The sequence below is a fragment of the Muntiacus reevesi genome, chromosome 1, assembly GCF_963930625.1.
Source record: "Muntiacus reevesi chromosome 1, mMunRee1.1, whole genome shotgun sequence".
Lineage (NCBI taxonomy): Eukaryota > Metazoa > Chordata > Mammalia > Artiodactyla > Cervidae > Muntiacus > Muntiacus reevesi.
Window position 1 is genome coordinate 150091497 of NC_089249.1, and position 23021 is coordinate 150114517.

Sequence of the window (23021 nt, forward strand, 5' to 3'; positions counted from 1 at the left end):
GGCTAGAATCTCTAGTACAATGTTGAATGAAAGCTGGTGAACAGGCATCCTTGTTTCTGATTTTAGAGGAAAACATTCAGCCTTTCACAGTTAAGTATGATGTTAATTGTAGGGTTTTTGTAGATGCCTTTCATCAGGTTGAAGAAATTCCATTTTATTTATTTGTTGATTTTTTTTCTGTTACTGTTATGACAAGGTGATGGATTTTTTGAATTTTTTTTCTGCATTTATTGAAATGACTGTTTTTTAATCTTTCTTCTGTGACTGTTCACAACATTGTATTGGTTTACTATTGTATGCTGAACCAACCTTGTGTGCATACTTGGTCTACAATCCTTTTTATGATTCAGTTTGCTAGTTTATTATTAAGGATTTTTGTGTTTATATTCCTAGGATCATTGGGCTGTAGTTTTATTTTTCTTGGGATGTCTTTGTCCATTTTATAGATATTATTTAATTTTCACTTATTTTTGGATTTCCTTCTTCTATTGTTTTTTAAGTTCATTCCATTGTGGTCAAAGAACATACGTTGTATGATTTTATCCCTCCAAATAGACCGAGACTTGTTTTATAGCCTAACATGTACTCTATCCTGGAGAATGTTTCATGTGGACTTGAAAAGAATGTATATCCTGCAGCTGTTATGGAGTGAAGGATTCTGTAAATGTCTTTTAGGTATGCTTGGTTTGTAGTAATAATTTTTTTGTTGACCTCTATCTAGTTCTAGCTATTACTGAAAGCGAAAGCCTCCAACTCTCTTGTTGAATTGTGTATTTCTCTTTAGTTCGGCCAGTTTTTACTTCCTATGCTTTGGGTCTCTGTCATGAGATGCATGTTTGTTTAGAACTGTTACAGCCATCCTTCCTTATATTTAGTAATAAATTTTCACATAACTTCTACTTTTTTCCGATATTCCTATAATCACTTCAGCTCTCTTTTGGTTTCTGTTTTCATAGTGTGTCTTTTTATGTTCTTTTATCTTCCTGTTTTTATTGACCTTTGTTTCTGTCATTGTGAAGTGTCCTTCTTTGTCTCTAGTAATATATTTCTTATCTTAACATCTGTAGGCATACCTTGGTGATACTGTGGTTTTAGTTCCACACCACTGAAGTAAAGCAAATACCGCAATAGAGTGAGTCACATGAACTTTTTGGTTTCCTAGTACCTAAAAAAGATGTTTATATTATACTGTCATCAGTAAATATGCAGTAGCACTATGTCCAATACTTTGGCCACTTGATGTGTAGAACTGGCTCATTGAAAAATATCCAGATGCTGGGAAAGATTGAAGGCAAAATGTGAAGGGGGCAGCAGGGGCTGAGATGGTTAGAGAGTATCACCAACTCAGTGGACATGAATTTGAGCAAACTCAGGGATAGTGGAGGACAGAGGAGCCTGGCATGCTGTATAATCCATGGGGTTGCAAAGAGTCAGACACAACTTAGCGACTAAACAAGAAAAACCGCGTTATGTCTAAAAAAATGTACATACCTCAGTTTTACAATACTGTATTGCTCAAAAACTCTCACCATCATCTGAGCCTTCAGTAAGTCATAATATATATTTTTTGCCTCCCTGTGAATAACTGCCTACTGATGAGGGTGGTGTTATTGAAGGTAGGGGTACCTGTGGCATTTTCTTAAAATAAGAACAATGACGTTTGCTGCATCAGTTTTGACGCTGTGTTTCATGAGTGGATTCTCTGTAACATACAGTGCTGATTGATAGCATTTTATTAGAAGAACTTCTTACAAAATTGGAATCAATCTTCTCAAACTTGCCACTGCTTTTTTATCAAAGTTTATAAATATTCTGACTCTTGTTGACATCTCAACAATCTTCACAGGATCTTTACCAGGAGCAGATTTCATCAAGAAACTATTCTCTTTGCTCCTCCATTAGAAGTAACTCATCATCTGTTCAGCTTTTATCATGAGATTGCAACAACTTAGTCACATCTTCAACTCAGCTTCTAATTCTAGTTTCTCTTGCTGTTTCCACCACGTCTGCAGTGACTTCCTCCAGTGAAGTCTTGAACCCCTCAAAGTCATTCATGAGGGTTGAAGTCAGCCTCTTCCTAACTTGTGTTAGTGTTGATATTTTGGCCTCTTCCCATGAATTATGAATGTTCTTAATGGCATGTAGAATGGTGACTCCTTCCCAAATGATTTTTAATTTCTTTTGCCCAGATCTATCAGAGGAATCAACTATCTATGGCACTAAAGCCTTACAAAAGGTATTTCTTAAATAATAAGACTTGAAAGGTCTCCTTGATCCATGGGCTGCAGAATGGAAAGTATATCCACAGGCATGAAAACAACATCAATCTCATTGTACATCTCCATCAGAGCTTTTTGGTGACCAAGTGCATTGTCAGTGAGCAGTAATCTTTTGAAAGGACTTTTCTCCTGAGTAGTAGGTCTCAGCAGTGGGTTTTAAATATTCAGTAAACCATGTTGTTAACAGGTGTGCTGTCATCTAGGCTTTGTTGTTCCGCTTGTAGAGCACAGGCAGAGTAGATTTAGCATAATTCTTAAGGGCCCTATGATCTTTGGAATCACAAATGAGCTTCAAATCACCAGCTTCTTTAGTCCCTCATGAGCGAGTCAGCTCTTCTTTTCTTTTTTTTTCTTTTTTTTGGTGGTGGAAGAGAGGTATATTTCCTTGTTTAATTAACCATTAATTTTTTTCTTCTTTTTTGCTTTTATTTTTTTAACATTTTTATTTAAATTATGAAAATATGATAACATGTTTACAGGAGACTTGGAAAATACAGAACAAGGTTACATATAGTTCCACTATATATTATAATTATCTTTTTAAATAGATAAATTTTTAGTAGATTTTTAGTTGGAATTTCAATATCAAACTCAAAAATTAATAGACTATACAGAGAAGTAGAATGATATAGTAGACCTGAAAAGCGCTCTGAACCAATTCAACATAATTAAGATTTATACAGTTTCACACAACAGTAGGATACAAATTCTATTCAAGGTTACTTTCCGGATGCATGAGACAAGTGCTCGGGGCTGGTGCACTGGGAAGACCCAGAGGGATCCGATGGGGAGGGAGGAGGGAGGGGGGATCGGGATGGGGAACACATGTAAATCCATGGCTGATTCATGTCAATGTATGGCAAAAACCACTACAATATTGTAAAGTAATTAGCCTCCAACTAATAAAAATAAATGAAAAAAAAAGTGAAACATAAATGCCTTTAAAAAAAAAAAAAGGTTACTTTCCATTTACAGTTATTACAAAATATTGGCTATATTCCCTGTGTTGTGCAATACACCTTTGAGCCAGTCTTACACTCTTAGTTTGTACCTCACTTTCCTCACCCTTATATTCTCTGTCCCCTACACTGGTAACCACTAGTTTGTTCTCTATGTCTGTGAGTCACTTTGTCTTTTGAAGCTTTAATCCCAAGCATTGATTTCTCCTCTCTAGTAGTGCAAGTCCTGGATGTCATCTTCTTCCAATATGAGGCTATTTTGTCTGCACTGAAAATCTGTTGTTAGTGTAGCCATCTTCTTTAATTACCTTAGTTAGATATTCTGGATAGCTTGTTGTAACTTCCACATCACCACTTGCTACTTCACCTTTCAATTTTGTATTATATATGGCTTCTTTCCTTCAACCTCATGAAGCAACCTCTGCTAGCCTCAGACTTCTGCAGCTTTCTCATCTCTCTCAGCCTTTATAGAACTGAATAGAGTTAGGGCCTTGCTGTAATTTAGGCTTTGGCTTATGGGAATGTTGTGGCCAGTTTGATCTTCTACCTGGACCTCTGAAACTTTCTCCCTGTCAGCAATAAGGCTGTTTGGCTTTCTTGGCGTTTGTGTGTTCACTGGAGTAACACTTTTAATTTCCTTCAAAAACTTTTTCTTTGCATTCACAACTCGGCTAACACTTTGGTACAAGACACCTATCTTTCAGCCTGACTTAGCTTTCAACTTGCCTTTCTCACTCAGCTTAATCATTTCTAACTTTTTATTTAAAGTGAGAGATGTGCTACTCACTCTTCCTTTCACTTGAACATGTGGAGGCGATTGCAGGGCTGTTAGTTGGCTTAATTTTAATACTCTTATGTCTCAGGGACAAGGTAGCTTGAGTGGGAGTGGGAGAGAGGAGTGGGAGAGAAACCAGAGATAACCAGTTGGTGAAGCAGTCAGAACACATACATTTATTGTTTGCTGTTCTCAACAGGCACAGTTCATAGTGCCCTAAAGCAATTAAAATAGTAATATCAAAGATAACTGATCACAGATCACCATAACAAATGTAACAATAATGAAAAACTTTGAAATATTGGCGAGAATTGCCAAAATGTAACAGGTGGCACTAGTGGTAAAGAACCTGCCTGCCAATACAGGAGACATAAGAGACACTGATTCGATCCCTGAGTTGGGAAGATCCCCTGGAGGAGGAAATGGCAACCCACTCCAGTATCTTTGCCTGGAGAATCCCATGGACAGAGGAGCCTGGCAGGCTACAGTCCATGGGGTCGCACAGAGTCGGTCACGACTGAAGCAATAGCATGAACAAAACACAGATAAAACTGAGCAAATGCTCTTGGGAAAACAGCGCTGATAGACTTGCTCCATGCAGGGTGGCCACAAACCTTCACTTTGTGAAACGCGCGGTGTCTGCCAAGCACAGCGAAGCAGAGCGGTGTGAAGCAAGGCGCGCCTGGGCTCTGCGGATGCCGAGACGGCCGCTCCAGCCTCTGTGTGTACATCTCTTTTCACATCCTTTTGTTTCAGCCTCTTTGTGTCTTCAATGTAAAGCGTATCTGTTGTAGACAGCATGCAGTTCAGTCCACTTTTAAAAATCCATTCTGCAAGTCTCTGCCTTTTGGTTAGAGCCTTTAGTCCATTTTCATTTAATATATTACTGGTAATTATAACTTAATATAATTATTTGATAAAACAAGGTTTACAACTGCCATTTTGCTATTTGTCTTCTGTTTTATGCCCTTTTGAGCCTCTAATCCTCCATTGCCACCCTGTTTGGCTTTAAGTAGATATTTTCCAGTCTGCTGTTTTAATTCCCTTGTTTTTTCTTTCACTGTGTAATTTTTAAAGTTATTTTATTAGTGGTTGCCCCATAGATTACTTTTAACATCTTAATCTATAACAGTGTAATTTGGGTTAATGCCAACGTAATTTCAGTAGCATACAAAACATTCCTGCAATATAACTCTGTTCTCTCACCCCTCCTTTGTGCTGTTATTATTATGTAGGTCACATCTGTAGTTATTATAAGTCCATTAACACAGTTTTGCAGTTATTGCTTTATGCATCTATCTTTTGAATGAAGATAGGAGAAGAAACGGAGAAGGCAATGGCACTCCACTCCAGTACTCTTGCCTGGAGAATCCCATGGACAGAGCTGGGTAGGCTTATAGTCCATGGGGTCACTAAGAGTAGGACATGACTGAGCAACTTCACTTTCACTTTTCACTTTCATGAATTGGAGAAGGAAAAGGCAACCCACTCCAATATTCTTGCCTGGAGAATCCCAGGGACAGAGGAGCCTGGTGGGCTGCCGTCTGTGGGGTCGCACAGAGTTGGACACGACTGATGTGACTTAGCAGCAGCAGCAGCAGCAGGAGAAGAAAGACTCCATTAATACTGTCTTTAATGAGAGGATGATGATGGACCATGGAGGTGATGCAAATAAAGTTAATTCCACATTTGTGAATTTTTAAGAAAAAAATCCATAAAGAAAAGGCTTTTACTGGAAAAATATTTATTAAAATGTCAGTGTGATTAATTTTTAAATGGTGAAATTAATGATGGGTTTTATTTTTTGCTATTCATATTTTCTGCAATGAATATATATTACTTATTTGGTAATTTAAGACAAAAGCATAAAGGTATTTACAAACCAGATTGTTACCAAATGGAATGGGGTTCTTCAGTAGAACATACACCCCTTTTTTTTTAACCACTATAGGTGAATCCCTACCTCTCTAATTTATTAGGTTCTTCAAAAATCTGTATTTTAATATATATCATACTAAATTATTTTGCTTCTGAAATAATTCCAGGCTTACAAAAAAGTTGTAAGAATAGCACAAAGAATAGCACAAGAATAGCACTATTTTTGCAACGTTTCTGTAAATCTTTATAAATAGCCATAATAAATCTGAAATTCTTATATAAACTTTGTTCAAGTTCTTAAAATATTAGCATTTTATCACATTCTCTTTATTATTCTTTCTGTATATGTAAATACCCATATATGTATAATGTACATGTGTATATCAAAGTATTAATATATGTGTGTTTTGTTGTTTTTTTCTGAAATGTTTGAGAATAAAGACATGATACACCTTTACCCTTAAATACTTCAGTGTGTATCCTACAAATGGATATTCTCTTCTGTAACCACAGTATATTATCAAAATCAAGATACTAACACTGATCAGATACTTTGAAGCCAAGAAATAAAAACAAACAAAAATTCCTATTTCACAACCTAATCCAGGATCCCATGTTGTATTTCTCTAGTCTGCCTCAATCTTTAATGACGTTGACCTTTTTGAAGAATACAGGCTGGTTATTTTTTAGATTGTTCCTCATTTTGGGTTTCCTTGTGCCTAGAGTCAGGGGATGCATACTTGGCAGGACTGTCACAGAAATGAGGCTATGCTGTTTACAGTGCGTCCTTTCGGGGGCGCATAATGTCTGTGTCGTTATTGCTGATGTTAAAGGTCTTCCTCCACCCTCACCCCAGGAAGTGCTTCGCTTTGGGTGGGTTTTGTTGGATAATTGGTTTGTAAACAACAGAAATTTACTTCTCACAGTTCTTGAGGCTGGGAGTCTGAGATAGGATCCCAGCATGGTTGGGTCCTAGTGTGGCCCTCCTCTGGGTCCCAGGCTGCGGTATTATGGTATGGAGAGCAGGGAGGGGACACGGGCTCTTCTGTGACTCTCACAAGGGCAGTAATCCCATTTGGAAGCTCTTAGTGTTCACGGCTGCCAGGTACATCGGATATTTCATACATGATTTGATCTGTTAACTTCCTGTGGCAGTTAATGGTGGATATTCCATAGTAATGACATATTCCCATCATCCAACTGAATTCTGTTTTTACATACCTTAATTCTACTTTGATCTTAGGTTCATAAATTGAAGCATTTAACAAGTGTACAATTTTAATGCTATCTTAAACTCTTTATACATTTGGTCCTTCTCAACTCCTTTAAGTAAAATTGGTTTATTTACAGAATTTATTAATTAAAAGTATTTCTTAAAGATGTTGTGCTTTAGAAACTGAATTATCCTCAAATATCATAACTCTAAATTTACTTCATCCACCACCCCTCACTCTTCACCTCGAATTTATATCATCTTCTACTCCATTTTTAATTTTTATCACCTTCCTGGTTTTTGTCTTGTTTTCATCCTAATTTAGCCATGAACCTGAAAAAAAATTATTGCATTCATTTAGATAGCATTCGTGTGGGGTTGAAAATTCTTTTTTAATGTGCTTTTCAAACATTTCTGTCTTATATTTATGCTCCTTTGCTTCATTGAGGCTAAAGGTGAATTTTTTAATGAAATTATTTTATTTTTAATGATTACAGAGTAGATTGTGAAAATGGATAGGTTTTCAAAGAAACTAGGTACTGGGCCATTTGGGAGGAGATGTTCTGTTTGATTTATTGCAGATTATCATAGCAAGAAGTGATGGAAAGTCTGACAGTTACTCCATTGATAATTTGAACTTTGTGTGAATTATTTTTCATTTAAAAATGTTTTAAATACCTGCTTTGTGCTAGGCACTAGGTTTTAGAGATATAGAAATTGTCAGAAACAGGGTCTTTGTCCTTATGGCTCACTTGTTTAAATGGGGACAAACATAGAATAAATCACAAATATTATAAATGTAAAATTGTATCTGTGAGTCATGTTATAAAGGAGAAGTTCAGCATGATAAGGTTATAAAATAATGGTATTTGGTGATGTTTAGAAGTTCTTTAAAGGCTTTTCTCTGAAAGAGTTTAGAGTATGTAAGAGTTAAGTAGATTGAAGAGGGCAGAAAGATGAGTTCAGGAATAGAAGCATCCCTGTGGAGAAGGACAGATATAGATGGGTTTGAGAGAAATATAGGGGGACTGATCACTTAGTCTTAGTGGTGGAGAGGGGAGACTAGGGTTTTAAGAATGTGATCCTGATTTCTGTCTGTGCTGCCAAATGAATGTGGTACCTGCCGTTCACTGAGTGTCAAGAAGGGAGCACGGCTCTGAGGTGTGAGAAACTCCAGTGTCTGTGGCTCGGAAGGGGAGGATCTACAAGAACAGGAGACAGAAGGAACAGCAGAGCCCAGAGGAAAGGAGTGAGACGGGCTCTCCTGGGAGGCTAGGGGAGTGAATCTAGCATACCAAGAAGAGGAAGCGTGCAGGTCAGACATTCCTGGAAAGTAAGATAAGGACTGAAACATGTCCATTGGATCGAATGATACAGCATTCAGCGTGGTGACCTTAACAACTGCCACCTTGGGAGAGCAGGAACTCTGGAATCTATTGGTGTAATACCAGGAGCGAGTCAGTGTGAGGGAATGGAGATAGCAGGTATAGATAATAACTCTAAGGAGAAATTTATCCCCTTGGTGAAAAAAGGGAAAGAAGAAATGGGATGGCTGCAGTAAAGGTAGATTGGGTACTGTAGTGAGATAGAGTTCATTCTTGAAGACTGAGATGAGTGCACTTTCTGAGGGAGTAAGGATTCCACACTGATAAAAGCTGAGACTGTTTCGGGTAGTCTTGGTATAAGATGTGACTATGAGAAAGAAATGTGGAATCCACACTCTTGGCATTAATGGCTACCATTAAGTGTCTAGTGTGTGTTAAACTGAAAAAATTTTAAGTAGTCACTAATTAGCTTGTTTCTTTAAACTGTAATCCCTTTTTGTCAGAAGAATGATGAAAATGGAAACTGCTCAGGGGAAGGAATTGAATTCCCTACGACAAATTTATATGAACTGGAAAGCCGCGTTCTGACAGATCACTGGTCCATACCTTACAAGCGGGAAGAGTCACTAGGCAAATGCCTGTTGGCATCTACCTACCTAGCAAGACTTGGTAAGTTCATACCTCAAGACACAGGAGGAGGCTCCTTTTTTGATAGGAGGCCTGGCTTTAGTCTTAGCTCCTGTCATGGCCCATCTCTGATTGCGTACTCTCTTAGTCTTTCCTAGTGAAAGCGTTAGTCGCTCAATCAAGTGGGACTCTTTACAATTGGACTGTAGCCCGCCAAGTTCCTTTGTCCATGGGATTCTCCAGGCATGAATGCTGGAATGGGTTGCCATTTCCTTCTCCAGAGTTCTTCCCGATCCAGGGATCAAACCTAGGTCTCCCACATTACAGGCAGATTCTTTACCATCTGAGCCATCAGGGAACCCCTGTGAAATAAGTGTTGTATGAAATCAGCTACTTTCTCCTAGCTCCAATAGAGTATAAGATTCATTAAATATATTTGAAAATTCATTTTATGGAAATTTAAATTAACATATTCTAAAGAGGAGAAAGTGCTGTTTATTTAACAAACATATTATGCTTATTAAGTGCTTGGCACTGTCTTACGTGCTTTGTGGTTGTTGTTCAGTCACCCAGTCGTGTCTGACTCTTTGCAATCCCATGGACTGCAGCACGCCAGGCTTCCCTGTCCCTCACCATCTCCTGAAGTTTGCCCACTTGGATGTCCATTGCATTGGTGATGCCATCCTCTCGTCCTCTGATGCCCTCTTCTCCTTCTGCCCTCAATCATTCCAGGCATCAGAATCTTTTCCAATGAGTCAGCCTTTCACATCAGATGACCAAAATCTGGAGCTTCAGCATCAGTGCTTCCAACAAGTATTCAGGGTTAACTTCCCTTAAGATTGACTGATCTCCTTGCTGTCCCAGGGACCTTCAGGAGTTTTCTCCAGCACCACAGTTCAAAGACATCAACTCTTTGGTGTTCTGCCTTCTTTACAGTCCAGCTCTCTCAACCGTTCATGACCACTGGAAGACCATAGCCTTGACTATACGGACCTTTGCCAGCAGAGTAATGTCTCTGCATTTCAACACACTGTCTAGGTTTGTCATAGTTTTCCTGCCAAGAAGCAGTTGTCTTCTGATTTCATGGCTGCAGTCACCATCCACAGTGATTTTAGAGCCCAAGAAAAGGAAATCTGTCACACTTCCACCTTCACATTATATTATTAAATAAAATATCATTAGGTTGGAGAATATGTGTCATCATAAGGAGGCTTCTATACTATGAATATATTATATATTAAAGAGAAGATGGGCTTCCCTGGTGTCTCGGATGGTAAAGAATCTGCCTGTAATGCAGGAGACCTGGGTTTGATCTCTGAGTCAGGAAGATTCCCTGGAGAAGGAAAGGGCTCCCACTCCAGTATTCTTGCCTGGAGAATTCCATGGACAAAGGAGCCTGGTGAGCTACAATCCATAGAGTCGCAAAGAGTTGAACTCAAGTGAGCAACTGACACTTTCACTAAAGAGAAAATGATTTGTTTTTCAAATTGAATTCAGTTATAAGTAGAATTGGGTTATTTTGTGAATTTTTTTTTCTCATTAAAAGTGCATACTTTACTATCATGATTAAGTAAGAGGCACTTCAAAAGGAAATATTTTGGCTAGCTTCCATGGTGTGTTTATGACTGGCTTCTCAGCAGCAGCATTTATTGAGTACCTGAGAGAATGCAGGTACTATGCTATGAAGGGGGCTTGAAAAAAGAAAATGTATGCAGCAGTCTCCCCACTGATAAGCAAAATCTGTTACTGAAGTTTTTTTAAGTGTATTCTGAAGGATAATTTTACAGTGGAGTCATTCACTCACTCACCGAGTATTTATCACGATGCCAGGCACAGTTCTGTGCGTTTCACTGCACGGAGTTCAGTTTGTTTTAGGGAAGAAGAGTGATCTTGGCATTTATTGAAAATAATTGTGTTTTTAGTAGAGATGTTTAGGAAAACAATAATGGCTAATAAGTAGTTGCTGTTTTATTAGCTATTTTGTCAGATCATTGGCAGTTACTCTGACATGGAAATGTAAGTCCAACCATTTCAATTCTAATTAGTGTTTATTATACTATTAGTAAATATATATTAATAATATAAATATACCCTGCTATTAATAAATAGTTTAATGCTGTAACTATTTCTCAGTCTGTTCCTTTATCAGAATGTATGTCTTCTGCTTTTAATAATCCCTTAAGAATCAAGGTTTCTATGATAAGTAGTTCCGTATGTATGAGTTTGGAATGATATATGTGATTTCTACAACTACCTAAAATCTCAATAAAGCATATTGTTTCATTTATTTTACTAAGGTCTTTCCGAGTCTGATGAGAATTGTAAAAGATTTATGGATAGGTGTATGCCTGAAGCATTTAAAAAGGTAAGAAAAATGTGCTGGGCTGATTTTTTTTTTTTTTTTTTTTTTTTGATGGGGGTGAAGCTGAACAGGCTTTTTGTTTCAGTTTTAGTTTTTCATATGTGAGCCCAGTTTATGAATCCTGTTCAACTAAGGAAGGTTCTACTATGAAAAAAATAGCTCTGAATTTGGGGCTCAGAAATGATTTGTTTCTTCTGTATTTATTCTTTATATATTTCTTCATTTAATATCACTTTTACTTTCTTCTGTTTAACTGCTACAGAATAAGTTAAGGCTCATACTAGGAAATTAGACATCTTACTAAACTATGGATTGTGCCACTTAGATAATATTTATTTATGAAAATATAGATTGTTTTGTACTCACTATTCTACTGAGACAGAAGTGGATGTTTAAATTACAGGAAGTTTAACTGGATTGAATATTGTATCTGGCAAAACGACATGCAGACGGCAGCATCTCTTTTGGACCTAGACTGATGTGCTCGCCCCTATTCTGGTCACATCTCCTATAAAGCAGTTTTTCTTAATAGTGAGAATAGAAGATCATAGAACTTGTGTTTCTGAAAGTGGTCTAACTCGACATGGCTGCCTCTGCAAGACCTGAGTCCTGAATCCCAGCAAGAGCAGAGACGATGTCACAGACACTGTTGTTTTTCCCAGCATATAGCCAGTGCCAAGAACAGAGAAAGAGCTCAGTAAATCTTTGTTGAATGAATAAATGAGTCTCCTGCTGTCTCAGTAGTTCTGGGTTTTGACATCCATTTTTGTCTCAAATGCAAGTAAGTTACTACAACTACAGATGGATGAAGTTTGTATTTATCATAAAACCCAGTAAAATAAACTGTTCATTTGCAAACTATTATTCCTGTCTGTTTTTTGACAGAATCTCCATTGATTCGAGGCTTAAGGGAGAAAAAAACTAATTTTAGGATCGAAAACAGCTTCATCTTTGTAAAAAGGGAGAAATCTTTTAAAATTGTCATTTGGGCCGGGATTGTATGGAATCAAGATTTCTCTTCATTGTGGATGAATTCATCTCCCATTTTGTAGTTTTGTGGTTGTAACTTTTTAAAGAATTTTGTTAAGAATTACAGTAGCTGTTAAAAATAGCAGCGCTTTTATAATGTAACACACTGACACAGCACACTGGTCATGGGAGACACCCTCTCCCAACAGCACGAGAGATGGCCACCCTACACGGGGACATCACCACACGGTCAGTACCGGAATCAGATGGGTTATGTTCTTTGCAGCTAAAGATGGCGAGACTCTATACAGTCAGCAAAAACAAGGCCAGGAGCTGACTGTGGCTCAGATCATAAACTCCTCATTCAACATTTGGGCTTAAATTGAAGACAGTAGGGAAAACCACTAGACCATTCAGGTATGACCTAAATCAAATCCCTTATGATTATGCAGTAGAGGTGACAAATAGATTCAGGGAATTAGATCTGGTAGACAAGAGTGCCTGAAGAACTTTGAATGGAGGTTTGCAGCATTGTACAGGAGGCAGTGACCAAAATCATCCCCAAAAAGAAGAAATACAAGAAGGCAAAGTGGTTGTCTGAGATGGCCTTACAAATAGCTAAGAAAAGAAGAGAAGCAAAAGGCAAAAGAGAAAGGGAAAGATATACCCATATGAAAACAGAGTTCCAGAGAATAGCAAGGAGAGATAAGAAGGCCTTTTTAAATGAACAATGCAAAGAAATAAAGGAAAACAATAGAATGGTAAAGTGTAGAGATCTCTTCAGGAAAATTGGAGATATCAAAGGAACATTTTATGCCAAGATGTGCACAATAAAGGACAGAAATGGCACGGACCTGACAGAAGTGGAAGAGCTTAAAAAGGTGGCAAGAATACACAGACCTATACAAAAAAAGTCTTAATGACCCAGATAACCACAATGTTGTTACCCAGTTACTCACCTAGAGCCAAGACATCCTGGAATGCAAAGTCAAGTCGTATTAGGAAGCATTACAACAAACAAAACTAGCAGAGGTGATGGAAGTCTAGTTGAGCTATTTCAAATCCCAAAAGATTGTGCTGTTAAAGTGCTACACTCAATATGCCAGCAAATTTGCAAAACTCAAAACAGTGGCTATAGAACTGGAGAAGGTCAGTTTTCATTCCAATCCCCAAGCAAGACAATGACAAAGAATGTTCCAACTGCCATATAATTGCACTCATTTCATATGCTAGGATGGTAATGCTCAAAATCCCTCAAGCTAGGCTTCAGCAGTATGTAAACTGAATACTTCCAGATTTACAAACTGGATTTAGAAAAGGCAGAGAAACCAGAGATCAAAGTGCTAACATCCGTTGGACCATAGAAAAAGCAAGGGAATTACAGAAAAACATCCATTGCTGCTTCATTGACTATGCTAAAGCCTTTGCCTGTGTGGATCACAACAAACTATGGAAAACTCTTTAAAGAGATGGAAATACCAGACTATGTTACCTGACTCCTGAGAAGCCTCTATGCAGGTCAAGAAGCAACAGTTAGAACCAGACTGGTTCAAAATTGGGAAAAGAGTGCATCAAGTCTTTATATTGTCACTCTGCTTATTTATATGCAGAGTACATCATGTGAAATGCTGGGCTGAATGAATCCAAGATTGCTGGGAGAAATATCAACAACCTCAGATATGCAGGTGATACCATTCTAAAGGTAGAAAATCAAAGGGAACTAAAGAGCTTCTTGATGAGGGTGATAGAGAAAAGTGAAAAGGCTGGTGTAAAACTCAAAAAAACTAAGTTTCAAAAAGCTAAGATCATGGCATCCAGTCCCATCACTTCATGGCAAATAGATGGGGAAAAATGGAAACAGTGGCAGATTTTATTTTCTTGGGCTCCAAAATCACTGTGGATGGTGACTGCAGCCACTAAATTAAAAGACACTTGCTCCTTGGAAGAAAAACTATGACAAACCTAGACAGTGTACTAATAAGCAGAGACATTACTTTGCTGGCAAAAGTCCATATAGTCAAAGCTGTGGTTTTTCCAGTAATCATGTATGGGCGTGATAGTTGGACCATAAAGAAAACTGAGCACCAAAGAATTGATGCTTTCAAATTGTGGTGCTGGAAAAGACTCTTGAGAGTCCCTTGGATAGCACAGAGATCAAACCAATCAATTCTAAAGGAAATCAACCCTGAATATTCATTGGAAAGACTGATGGCTGAAGCTGCAATACTTTGGCCACCTGATGCAAGGAGCTGATTCATTGGGAAAGACCCTGATGCTAGAAAAGATTGAGAAGAGAAGGAGGCAACAGAGAATGAGATGGTTAGATAGCGTCACCAACTCAATGGACTTGAATTTGAACAAATCCAGGGAGATAGTGAAGGACAGGGAAGCCTTGCATGTGGGGTCCATGGAATCCCAAAAAGTTGGACATGACCTAGTGACTGAACAGCAGCAACAGCAGCAAACTGTTTGTAAAAGTGTAACAAATGGTCAAGTGGTTGTTGGGAGTTTTTTCCTATAAAACTCTGAGCACAAAAGTACCTTGCATTGTGTTCATTGTCGTTCAGTTATTAGAATTTAGAGCTATTAAAAAGATTTCTCTCAACCAGAAGAGCTACAGAATTCTGTGTTTCTTTAGACTTGTGTTTCCTGATAAGATAACTCTCCCTGCCCTCTTCCCTGGGCTTTTCTTAGAAGCTGCCTGTTTTTTAAAAACAGGAAAAAAAAGAAGAGTGTAAATAATAAGCAGTTGTATGAATAAGGTGCAGAAAAGGAGTTTTGTTGTAATTTCTAGTTTCTTCACCTTTCATCTTCAGGCTCGCCTAGATTCTAGTGTATTCGGGCAGGTAAAAGCACGTAAATCTGGTCATAGTGCATAGTGATGTTTAAATCTTGTGTACCTTTTCCCCACAGGGTGCTACTTGTCCTGCCCACCTTAATCTGGAAGGTAGATAGGACTCCCATTTTCAAAGTAAAAACTGAACAAATGAGATGGCAACAGAGGGAGTGGTGCTTAGCCCAATAAATTTTATTTTGTTACATGTGCTTAGTCGCTCAGTCCTGTCCAACTCTTTGCAACCCCATGGACTGTAGCCTACCAGGCTCCTCTGTCTGTGGGGACTTTTGTTGTTACATGGAACTTCTTAAATCTTAATCTCTGCTTTATTTTGCTTTATTATATAAGTTTTAAGTATAGGAAGGATAGATAGGCAGGCAAAAGAATTCTGTCAAAAAATACTAACTCATTGACTTATGTAAAATCAGTCTTATGGCTATTGTTCATTTGAGCAAGTGGTGCAGCTAGTTGCTATATAGAAAGTCTGAAGCTGAGGTTTTCCTTTACTGCTAGAGAAGTTTGGACTATTTCAGGATCTTAACCCTCTTGTTAAGTGGTTCTCAGTGTGGCCAAGGTAAAATTTTTATGCCACAATATTTTCCCTCTCAATGGAAATCTTACAAAAACATGAAACCACTGTACCCATTTGCTAGTATTTTATTAAGTGGAATCCTTTGACTTCTCATTCCCTGTTCTAGTGGTTATTCCTGAGTTAGACTTCCCCAAGGACTTAGATCAAAGTTTGGGGAACTCCAAAGATGAAGATTTTAAATTCTTATATGCCTTTTCCTTCCTTCCCTTTTTTTTAAAAATCTGAGATACTGATTATAAGATGTACCATTATGTTATACTCTGTGTTTTATATTTCAGAAAAATAACTGCAAAGTAAGCAGTGTTATAATGCCGTATCACTTAGAGCTATTTTTGATTTACTTAAACTTTAAAAAAAATTGAGTATTAACTTTTACGCACACCAGAAAAGAAAACACAATCAAAATAAATTGGCAAGGTATTCCTAAAAATTTTTTCCCACTCAGAGCCCTGCTGCCATCTGGTCAACAGGTTGGAAGATCCATTTCTCTTTCTGAGATATAAATAATATGAAGAGAATGTGCATGTTCAAATCACAAAATACAGCATCCATTTCTTAGATTCCAGGAATGTTGATTAATAGTGACAGCCAAAACATACTCATCATAAAACCTTGTTAATGCTTTTACATTCATTATACCTTTTGATATTAATATTTGTAACATCTCTGTTAAGTGGGTAGGAGTTATGCCTGTTTTGAGATAGGAGAACTGAGTCTCTGAGAACTCAGGTAAATTTGTCCAAGGCCATGCAGCTAGAAGATAGTAGTACCAGAAGTGAGCTCAGGTTCTTTCTTGTTCTTCACCATTTCACCTCCCCTAGTAAAAATGAAAGGTAGAGAAACAATAAACATTCTCTTTTAACAAACTGTTTTAATATAAGGGAATTAAAGTTCAAAAAATAAAGCTAAGTGTTGACTGAAATAAATGAATGAGTAAATGAACTGCGGCTATGGGTCTGTTAAAGCAAGTCATCTGCATAAAAGTATTATGATAATAATCGCTTGATTATTGTAAAGATTGCACTCATAACAGCAGACATTTTTTTTTCTTTCTTTCTGAATAAGACTGTAAACTGCCCTTTTTGTTTTTATAGCTCCTGACATCAAGTGCTGTTCACAAGTGGGGTACTGAAATTCATGAAGGGATCTACAACATGTTGATGCTATTAATAGAACTGGTTGCAGAGAGAATAAAACAAGATCCAATTCCCACCGGTCTGTTGGCTGTGCTTACAATGGTACAGTATGTCTAAAATGAAGTCCTTTGCATTTTGGTTTTGTTTAAAATACCTACTGCCTTCTGACTAGTAATTAGTAATGAGTCATAATGATATTATCATTAAAGACATTCTTTTATTTTTAAAGCAGAGCAGCCATTCTGTGCTTTCAATTTTAAAGAAATATATTGAATAGAGTGAATAAAATGATTAAATTGCTTAATGATTAATTAGAAGATTAAATAGCTTTCCCTTTTGTCTCCCTTATTAGTCACATCACAAATACTATCATATAGGGTGCTGATGTAGTTTGGTTTCCAGGCGTTCCTCTGATTAGTAACTAGCTGCAAGAGCAAGCAGGGCTCGTGTATTCCCTCCTGCCTTTTTTTGCTGGGGCCATCTCATGCAGCATCTGAGATCTTAGTTCCCCAGTCAGGTATGCAACCCATGCCGCTTGCACTGGGAGCATGGAGTCTTAACCACTGGGCTGCCGGGAAGTCCCTGCCTCCTAACTTCTGTCTTCACTGCCTTGTTGCCCATCTCTACTGGTGGCGGCCCTAGGACATTTGCAGTGTTGGCTTCACCTTGCCTTGGATCAGACCTCTGGTCCTAATCCCTCCATCTCTTTCCCCATAGCAAACACTGAACAAAGCAGGAGAGTAGTACTTTGGCCACTTGCTCCTCAGCACTTGCTAAGGAGTATGTTTTGTTGAGATACTTGAAAGATTCCATTAATGAGGAAGTCCAAGGTGGTATTTTTATCTTCTTTTCTAATGCTAATATGTGTTGCTATAGAAATAGATAATAATAATGTTTCTCTGTTCTGTTTGAATCTAGGCTTTCAATCCTGATAATGAATACCATTTTAAAAACAGAATGAAAGTGTCTCAAAGGAATTGGGCAGAAGTATTTGGAGAGGGAAATATGTTTGCTATTTCACCTGTATCTACTTTCCAGAAGGTAAACATAGTTTTGTTTCATAGTTTTATAAATAAATGTATTGAAAAAGATTTTGTCTGCTACAAAAATGACAGTTTACATGGAAAGATTAAAACAGCCCATGAAAAATGGCAAATACTCCATGTAACTCATAAAATAGCTCAATATTTCAACAGTTTTTTCAGCTATTGCATTTTTTTCCATAACTGTTAATTAACTTCATGAGGAACTTTATAGATTTGAAATGTTTGGTGAAATAAGAAATGACTGCATGACATGAAAAGTGCCCTATTTATTGAATTACCAGAACCCCTGTTTAATGGGTGTCCCAGTTTCTTAGAGACATTTGAGAAGCTAGAGCATTTGAAATTATTTGAAATGACTAGTTATTGCTAGAAAAAATAGTAATTAATCTTATGTATAATTTTCTTCTAAACTCCACAAGCTTTAAAGCTTTTGTTTTTTTTCAAGTACAGGCCAATAACTTCATTTTATATTTAAAGATCTACAACGTGCCAGTAACCTACCCACAAAGAGCATATAATTCAAACACTGTTTGGGTTTTGGAGAAATATTTGAAAGAAGTCAACGTAGTAGATAGGAAACTTGTCCATTGCTTTAGTAGAAGCAGAGATTTAGTTCAGTGATTGTTTGTTGAACATTTGCTTGTTTCTGGCATTATTCTAGGTTTTGGAGATATAAATAAATAATTCTTGCATAGATAGTTCTTGCCCTTAAGACATGGTTTCTAACTTACAGCATAGTGGAGGAAATAGGAAAGAAAAAAAATCACAGTGTAACAAACAACAGGTGCAATTGTAATAATAATGTGCTGCTGCTGCTGCTAAGTCGCTTCAGTTGTGTCCGACTCTGTGCGACCCCATAGACGGCAGCCCACCAGGCTCCCCTGTCCCTGGGATTCTCCAGGCAAGAACACTGGAGTGGGTTGCCACTTCCTTCTCCAATGCATGAAAGTGAAAAGTAAAAGTGAAGTCGCTCAGTCGTGTCCAACTCTTCGAGACCCCATGAACTGCAGCCTACCAGGCTCCTCCGTCCATGGGATTTTCCAGGCAAGAGTACTGGAGTGGGGTGCCATTGCCTCCTCCAATAATGTGCTATTCATGGGATATAGGGAAAGGAGTTGCCACCTTGGAGGGTTGGGCAGTACTCCAGGGAGGAGGTGAGAGCTGAGTGGAAAGGACAGTGGGTATATCCTGTGGAATTTAACCTCCACAGCAGCTCTGTGAGTTAGGTATTATTTTTACCCCCATTTTGTAGATGAGAAATTTGAGGCACACAGAGGTTAAGTACTTGTCCAAATTCACAAGCCTAGTTATAGCAGGGACCTATGCGAGCTAGCACCATAGTCTGCATGCTTTATATAGCCTTGCCTCTCAAGATATTAAAATCTCATCTTCAATATTGTCGTGACTGTTACATGACAAATGTATACAAAAACACTGAACACAGTGGGTCACTTTTGTAAGTACTCAGCAAGTGTTCTTTCTCTCCCCTGCCCAGTTTACATATGCAGCAACAGACACCCAGAAACGTTCAGTCTCTAATTTCCTCTCATTACCAGGAAAGTAATTCTCTCCTACAAAGGCCCTATATACGCTCTCCTCTCCTGTTGCCTTCTCAAGCATTTTACACCTTAGCGTTTCTGTTCTTTCTTTGGTATGCTCAATTTTTTTCTCTTTATCGATTACTCCCATTGTGTATTACATGGTCTAGTATTTTCCTGTCTTTAAAAATTCTGCCTTTGATACCGCATCCATCTCTAGCTTCAACATTGTGCTCTGTCCCTCTTCACAACCAACCAGATGCAAGTTTCCACGTCCTTCCCTCTGTTATTCTTTTAGTGCTTACTCTGGCATTTTAACTTACAAACTAAACAGAGCATACATTTCATCACTATCTTTACCCTGAGCAGTACATGTAAACCTTGGTATGTTCCGTGTGCTCATTCCTCACCTGACTCATCCTTTTGTCTTTATTATGCATTGTCTTAGTCCTCTCCTATCATTTTATTCCCCTCAAATAGGTACCATCAACCTTATTTTATGCAGTGCTTTGACTCAGCCCTGTTTACACGCTATCTTTTTGTGTACCATTTCGCCTGTATTTCAAGTCTGCCATTGGGATAATTTTTCTTCTTCCTGGACTACATGCTGTAAATTGTCCTCTCATAAGGGGTCCATTGGTGACTGAGTCTTTGTTTTTGAAGGCCTAACTTTGATTTTATTTTCTATTAGTTGAAGAACATTTTCTGTGGGTTTTAAATTCTAGATTGATATGTTTTGTGTCAGAATATCACAGATACCATTTCAGTGTCTTCTGGCTTTGAGTATTGCTTTTGAAAGTTGACTGATGGTCTGACTGTTGTTTGTTTTTAAGAAGTCTTTTCATGGCTATGTTTTAAGATCTATTTCTTTTAGATATTTGGCAGTTTGACTCTCACTGCAGTTAACTGAGATACTCTTTTTGTATATTTTGCCTCAGATGCATTGAATTTCCAAAACTAAGGATGTATGTCTTGTATCAATTCTGGAAAATTCTCAGCTACTACCTTTTAAAATGCTGCCTTTCCCCCAGTAGTCTCTTCTTCTAGTTGTGGCTACATGTTTGACCTTCTCATTCTGTCCTTATGTCCCTTAACCTCTTTCATGTATTTTGTCTGTTTGTTTTCCTGTGCAGTGTTTGAGATGACATTTTTCAGATCTGTGGTTCAGTTCGACTCTACTTGTTTCTAATTATCTCATATTCTTGACTCATATTTTCAGTCTCCTCCTTGTTTAATGCTTAACTTATATGCTATGTCTGATATCTAGAAACTGATCTGATTCTGCCAACTTTTACTCACTTTGTTTTGTTTATGTGTATGTAGAAAAAAATATTTATACTTGTTTCTTTATTTTTCTATGAACTTAAGTTTCTTGGAATTTAGGAACATTTTTTGAGGTCTGAGTTGAAAGTTCTTTCCTCCAAAAAGGATTTACTTCTTCTGGGTGCCTGGGAATACTAAGATTTGGGACCACTTTAGAATATTCAGCTGAAGGTTTTTCAGGCCATAAAGTCAATTTGAATTAGAACAGCAAAGCCATGTGAGGGCAATTAGATGTTTATAAATTCCTGGAGAATTTTTTTCTCCTCACCGTCCAGTAGCAGAGTCAAGGTGGGCAGTCTTCCTTGTTTCCATTCCACAGGTAAGTCTATTTCAGCTCACCTTAAGCTCGGGCTGTAGCGCTTTGGGTTCTTGCTTTATGTGGCAGCCTCTTCTTGGTCTCTGAGCCCCGTGTTGGCATGTGTCCTGCTTCTGAGCCACCGTAAGACTATGAAAATGGAAGCTAGAGGTCGCCTCAGTTCCTTAGACGCCTGCAGTATGAAAGCTGGCCTCACGGTTTCTTTACTTCACAGGATTTCTACTTTCTCTCTCTTTTTTTTGTTACACTTCTGAGGACATTTTGCCAACTTAGTTCTATGTTTTAAAAGATTTTTTTTTTTTTTAAGTTTTTTTTTAAGCTGTGGTGGATCTTTGTTGGTGTGAGCAGGCTTTCTCTAGTTGTAGCGAGTGGGGACTACTCTCCAGCTGCAGTGTGGTGACTCCTCCTGTGGGGCGGAGGTGCTAGGCGTGCAGGCTTCAGCAGTTGGACACGGGAGCTCAGTAGTTGCAGCTCTCAGGCTCTAGAGCACTGGCTCAGTAGCTGTGGTGCATGGGCTTAGTTGCTCCGCAGCATGTGGCATCTTCCTAGACCAGGGATTGAACCAGAGTCCAGGGATTGAACCGGAGTCCCTTGCTTTGCAAGGGAGATTCTTAATGACTGGACGACCAGGGAAGCCCTTAAGTGTTTTATGTTGTTTTCAGTTGGAGAGATGTTTGGGGCAACTAGACTGAAGTCTCCATTAGGTCTTCAGGGCATTCCGTTCCTCCTCCTTTTGCCACCAGTTCCCTGACACTGCTGTCATTAAGGTACTGTGCTTCTAGATCCAGAGGAACTACCTCTTGACCCAGTCAGCATCAGTGGTCACAGTTTCTTCTTCCTTGAAACTTCCTTCCTACAGTCTCTTGCTGTCTGCCTGCCCCCTCAGCTACCTCTCCTTTCTTGACTCATCCAGAGCCGCCTTCTCTTCGTTCACCATACTCTCTGTAAGAAATAGCTTCCATTCTTACAGATCTAAATGTCATCTTTGTGCTGATGGCCCTCCGCTTTATATCTCTGTGGCCCAGACCTCTTTCCTGAACACAGCAGACTTGAAGAGCCAGCTGCCTCCAGTTGGTTACCACAGAGACATCTCAGACTGTGCCTGAAGCAGAACTTCATTATGTTTCCCCAGCCTTCATTCTCTACCCTTCAGTAAATGGCATTGCCATCTACCTAGATGCCCAAGCTGAAAACATAGGAATTAGCCGTGATTCATATTCATATCCAAACCATAAACAGGTCCTTTGATTTAATCTCACATAGATCTTCAGTTGATGTCTCTCTGTTTCTTCTGCCACCGTCCCATCCAAACACCGTCATGTCCTGCCTAATTACTACACTAGTCTTCCCTGTTTTATCTCTGCTTTTCACTCATTCCTCGTTTCCTTTCCATTCTCCACATAATTGTAAGAGTCCCCTTAAAACATAAAATGTATCATTTTCTTGCTTTAAACACCTCTGTTGCTTTCCTTCTAATCAGAGTCTACAAATTTCTGCTGATCCAGCTTTTCTTCTCTCTATAATTTTATCTGTGCCATTCTCCACTGCTCACCACCTCCCACTTGGGAGAGTTGCCTCTCCGATTTTCAGATGAAGGTAGGCTTTTCTGCCTTCCCCAAACAGGACCTTTTCCATTTTAGCCTCTGCCTGGACTGTTCTTTGAATGGCTAAATCTGTCTCATCCTTTAAGTTCTAGATAAAGACCGCCTTTTCAAAGAGATTTTTTATGACCACCACTCTGAAGAGAGTGGGCTCTTATTTCTCATTTGAGGACCTTTTGTGGAAATGCACAACCTGAATGAATTGTGTGTTGGTTTACTTGTCTTTATCGACCCTGCTGGAATTTG

The 23021-nt window shown here is 38.4% G+C and overlaps 1 protein-coding gene across 2 annotated transcripts in view; it reads left to right on the forward strand.

Moving 5' to 3' along the window:
* USP24 (ubiquitin specific peptidase 24) overlaps nt 1-23021 on the forward strand; it is a 136377-nt gene that overhangs the window by 18786 nt on the left and 94570 nt on the right. Inside the window, exons 2-5 of one of the 2 annotated variants that reach the window (XM_065912159.1) lie at nt 8933-9098; nt 11354-11421; nt 16910-17053; nt 17870-17992. In XM_065912159.1, the coding sequence (XP_065768231.1) occupies nt 8933-9098; nt 11354-11421; nt 16910-17053; nt 17870-17992 (501 nt within the window). The remainder of the gene's footprint in view (nt 1-8932; nt 9099-11353; nt 11422-16909; nt 17054-17869; nt 17993-23021) is intronic. The other variant, XM_065912165.1, reaches the window with a different exon arrangement.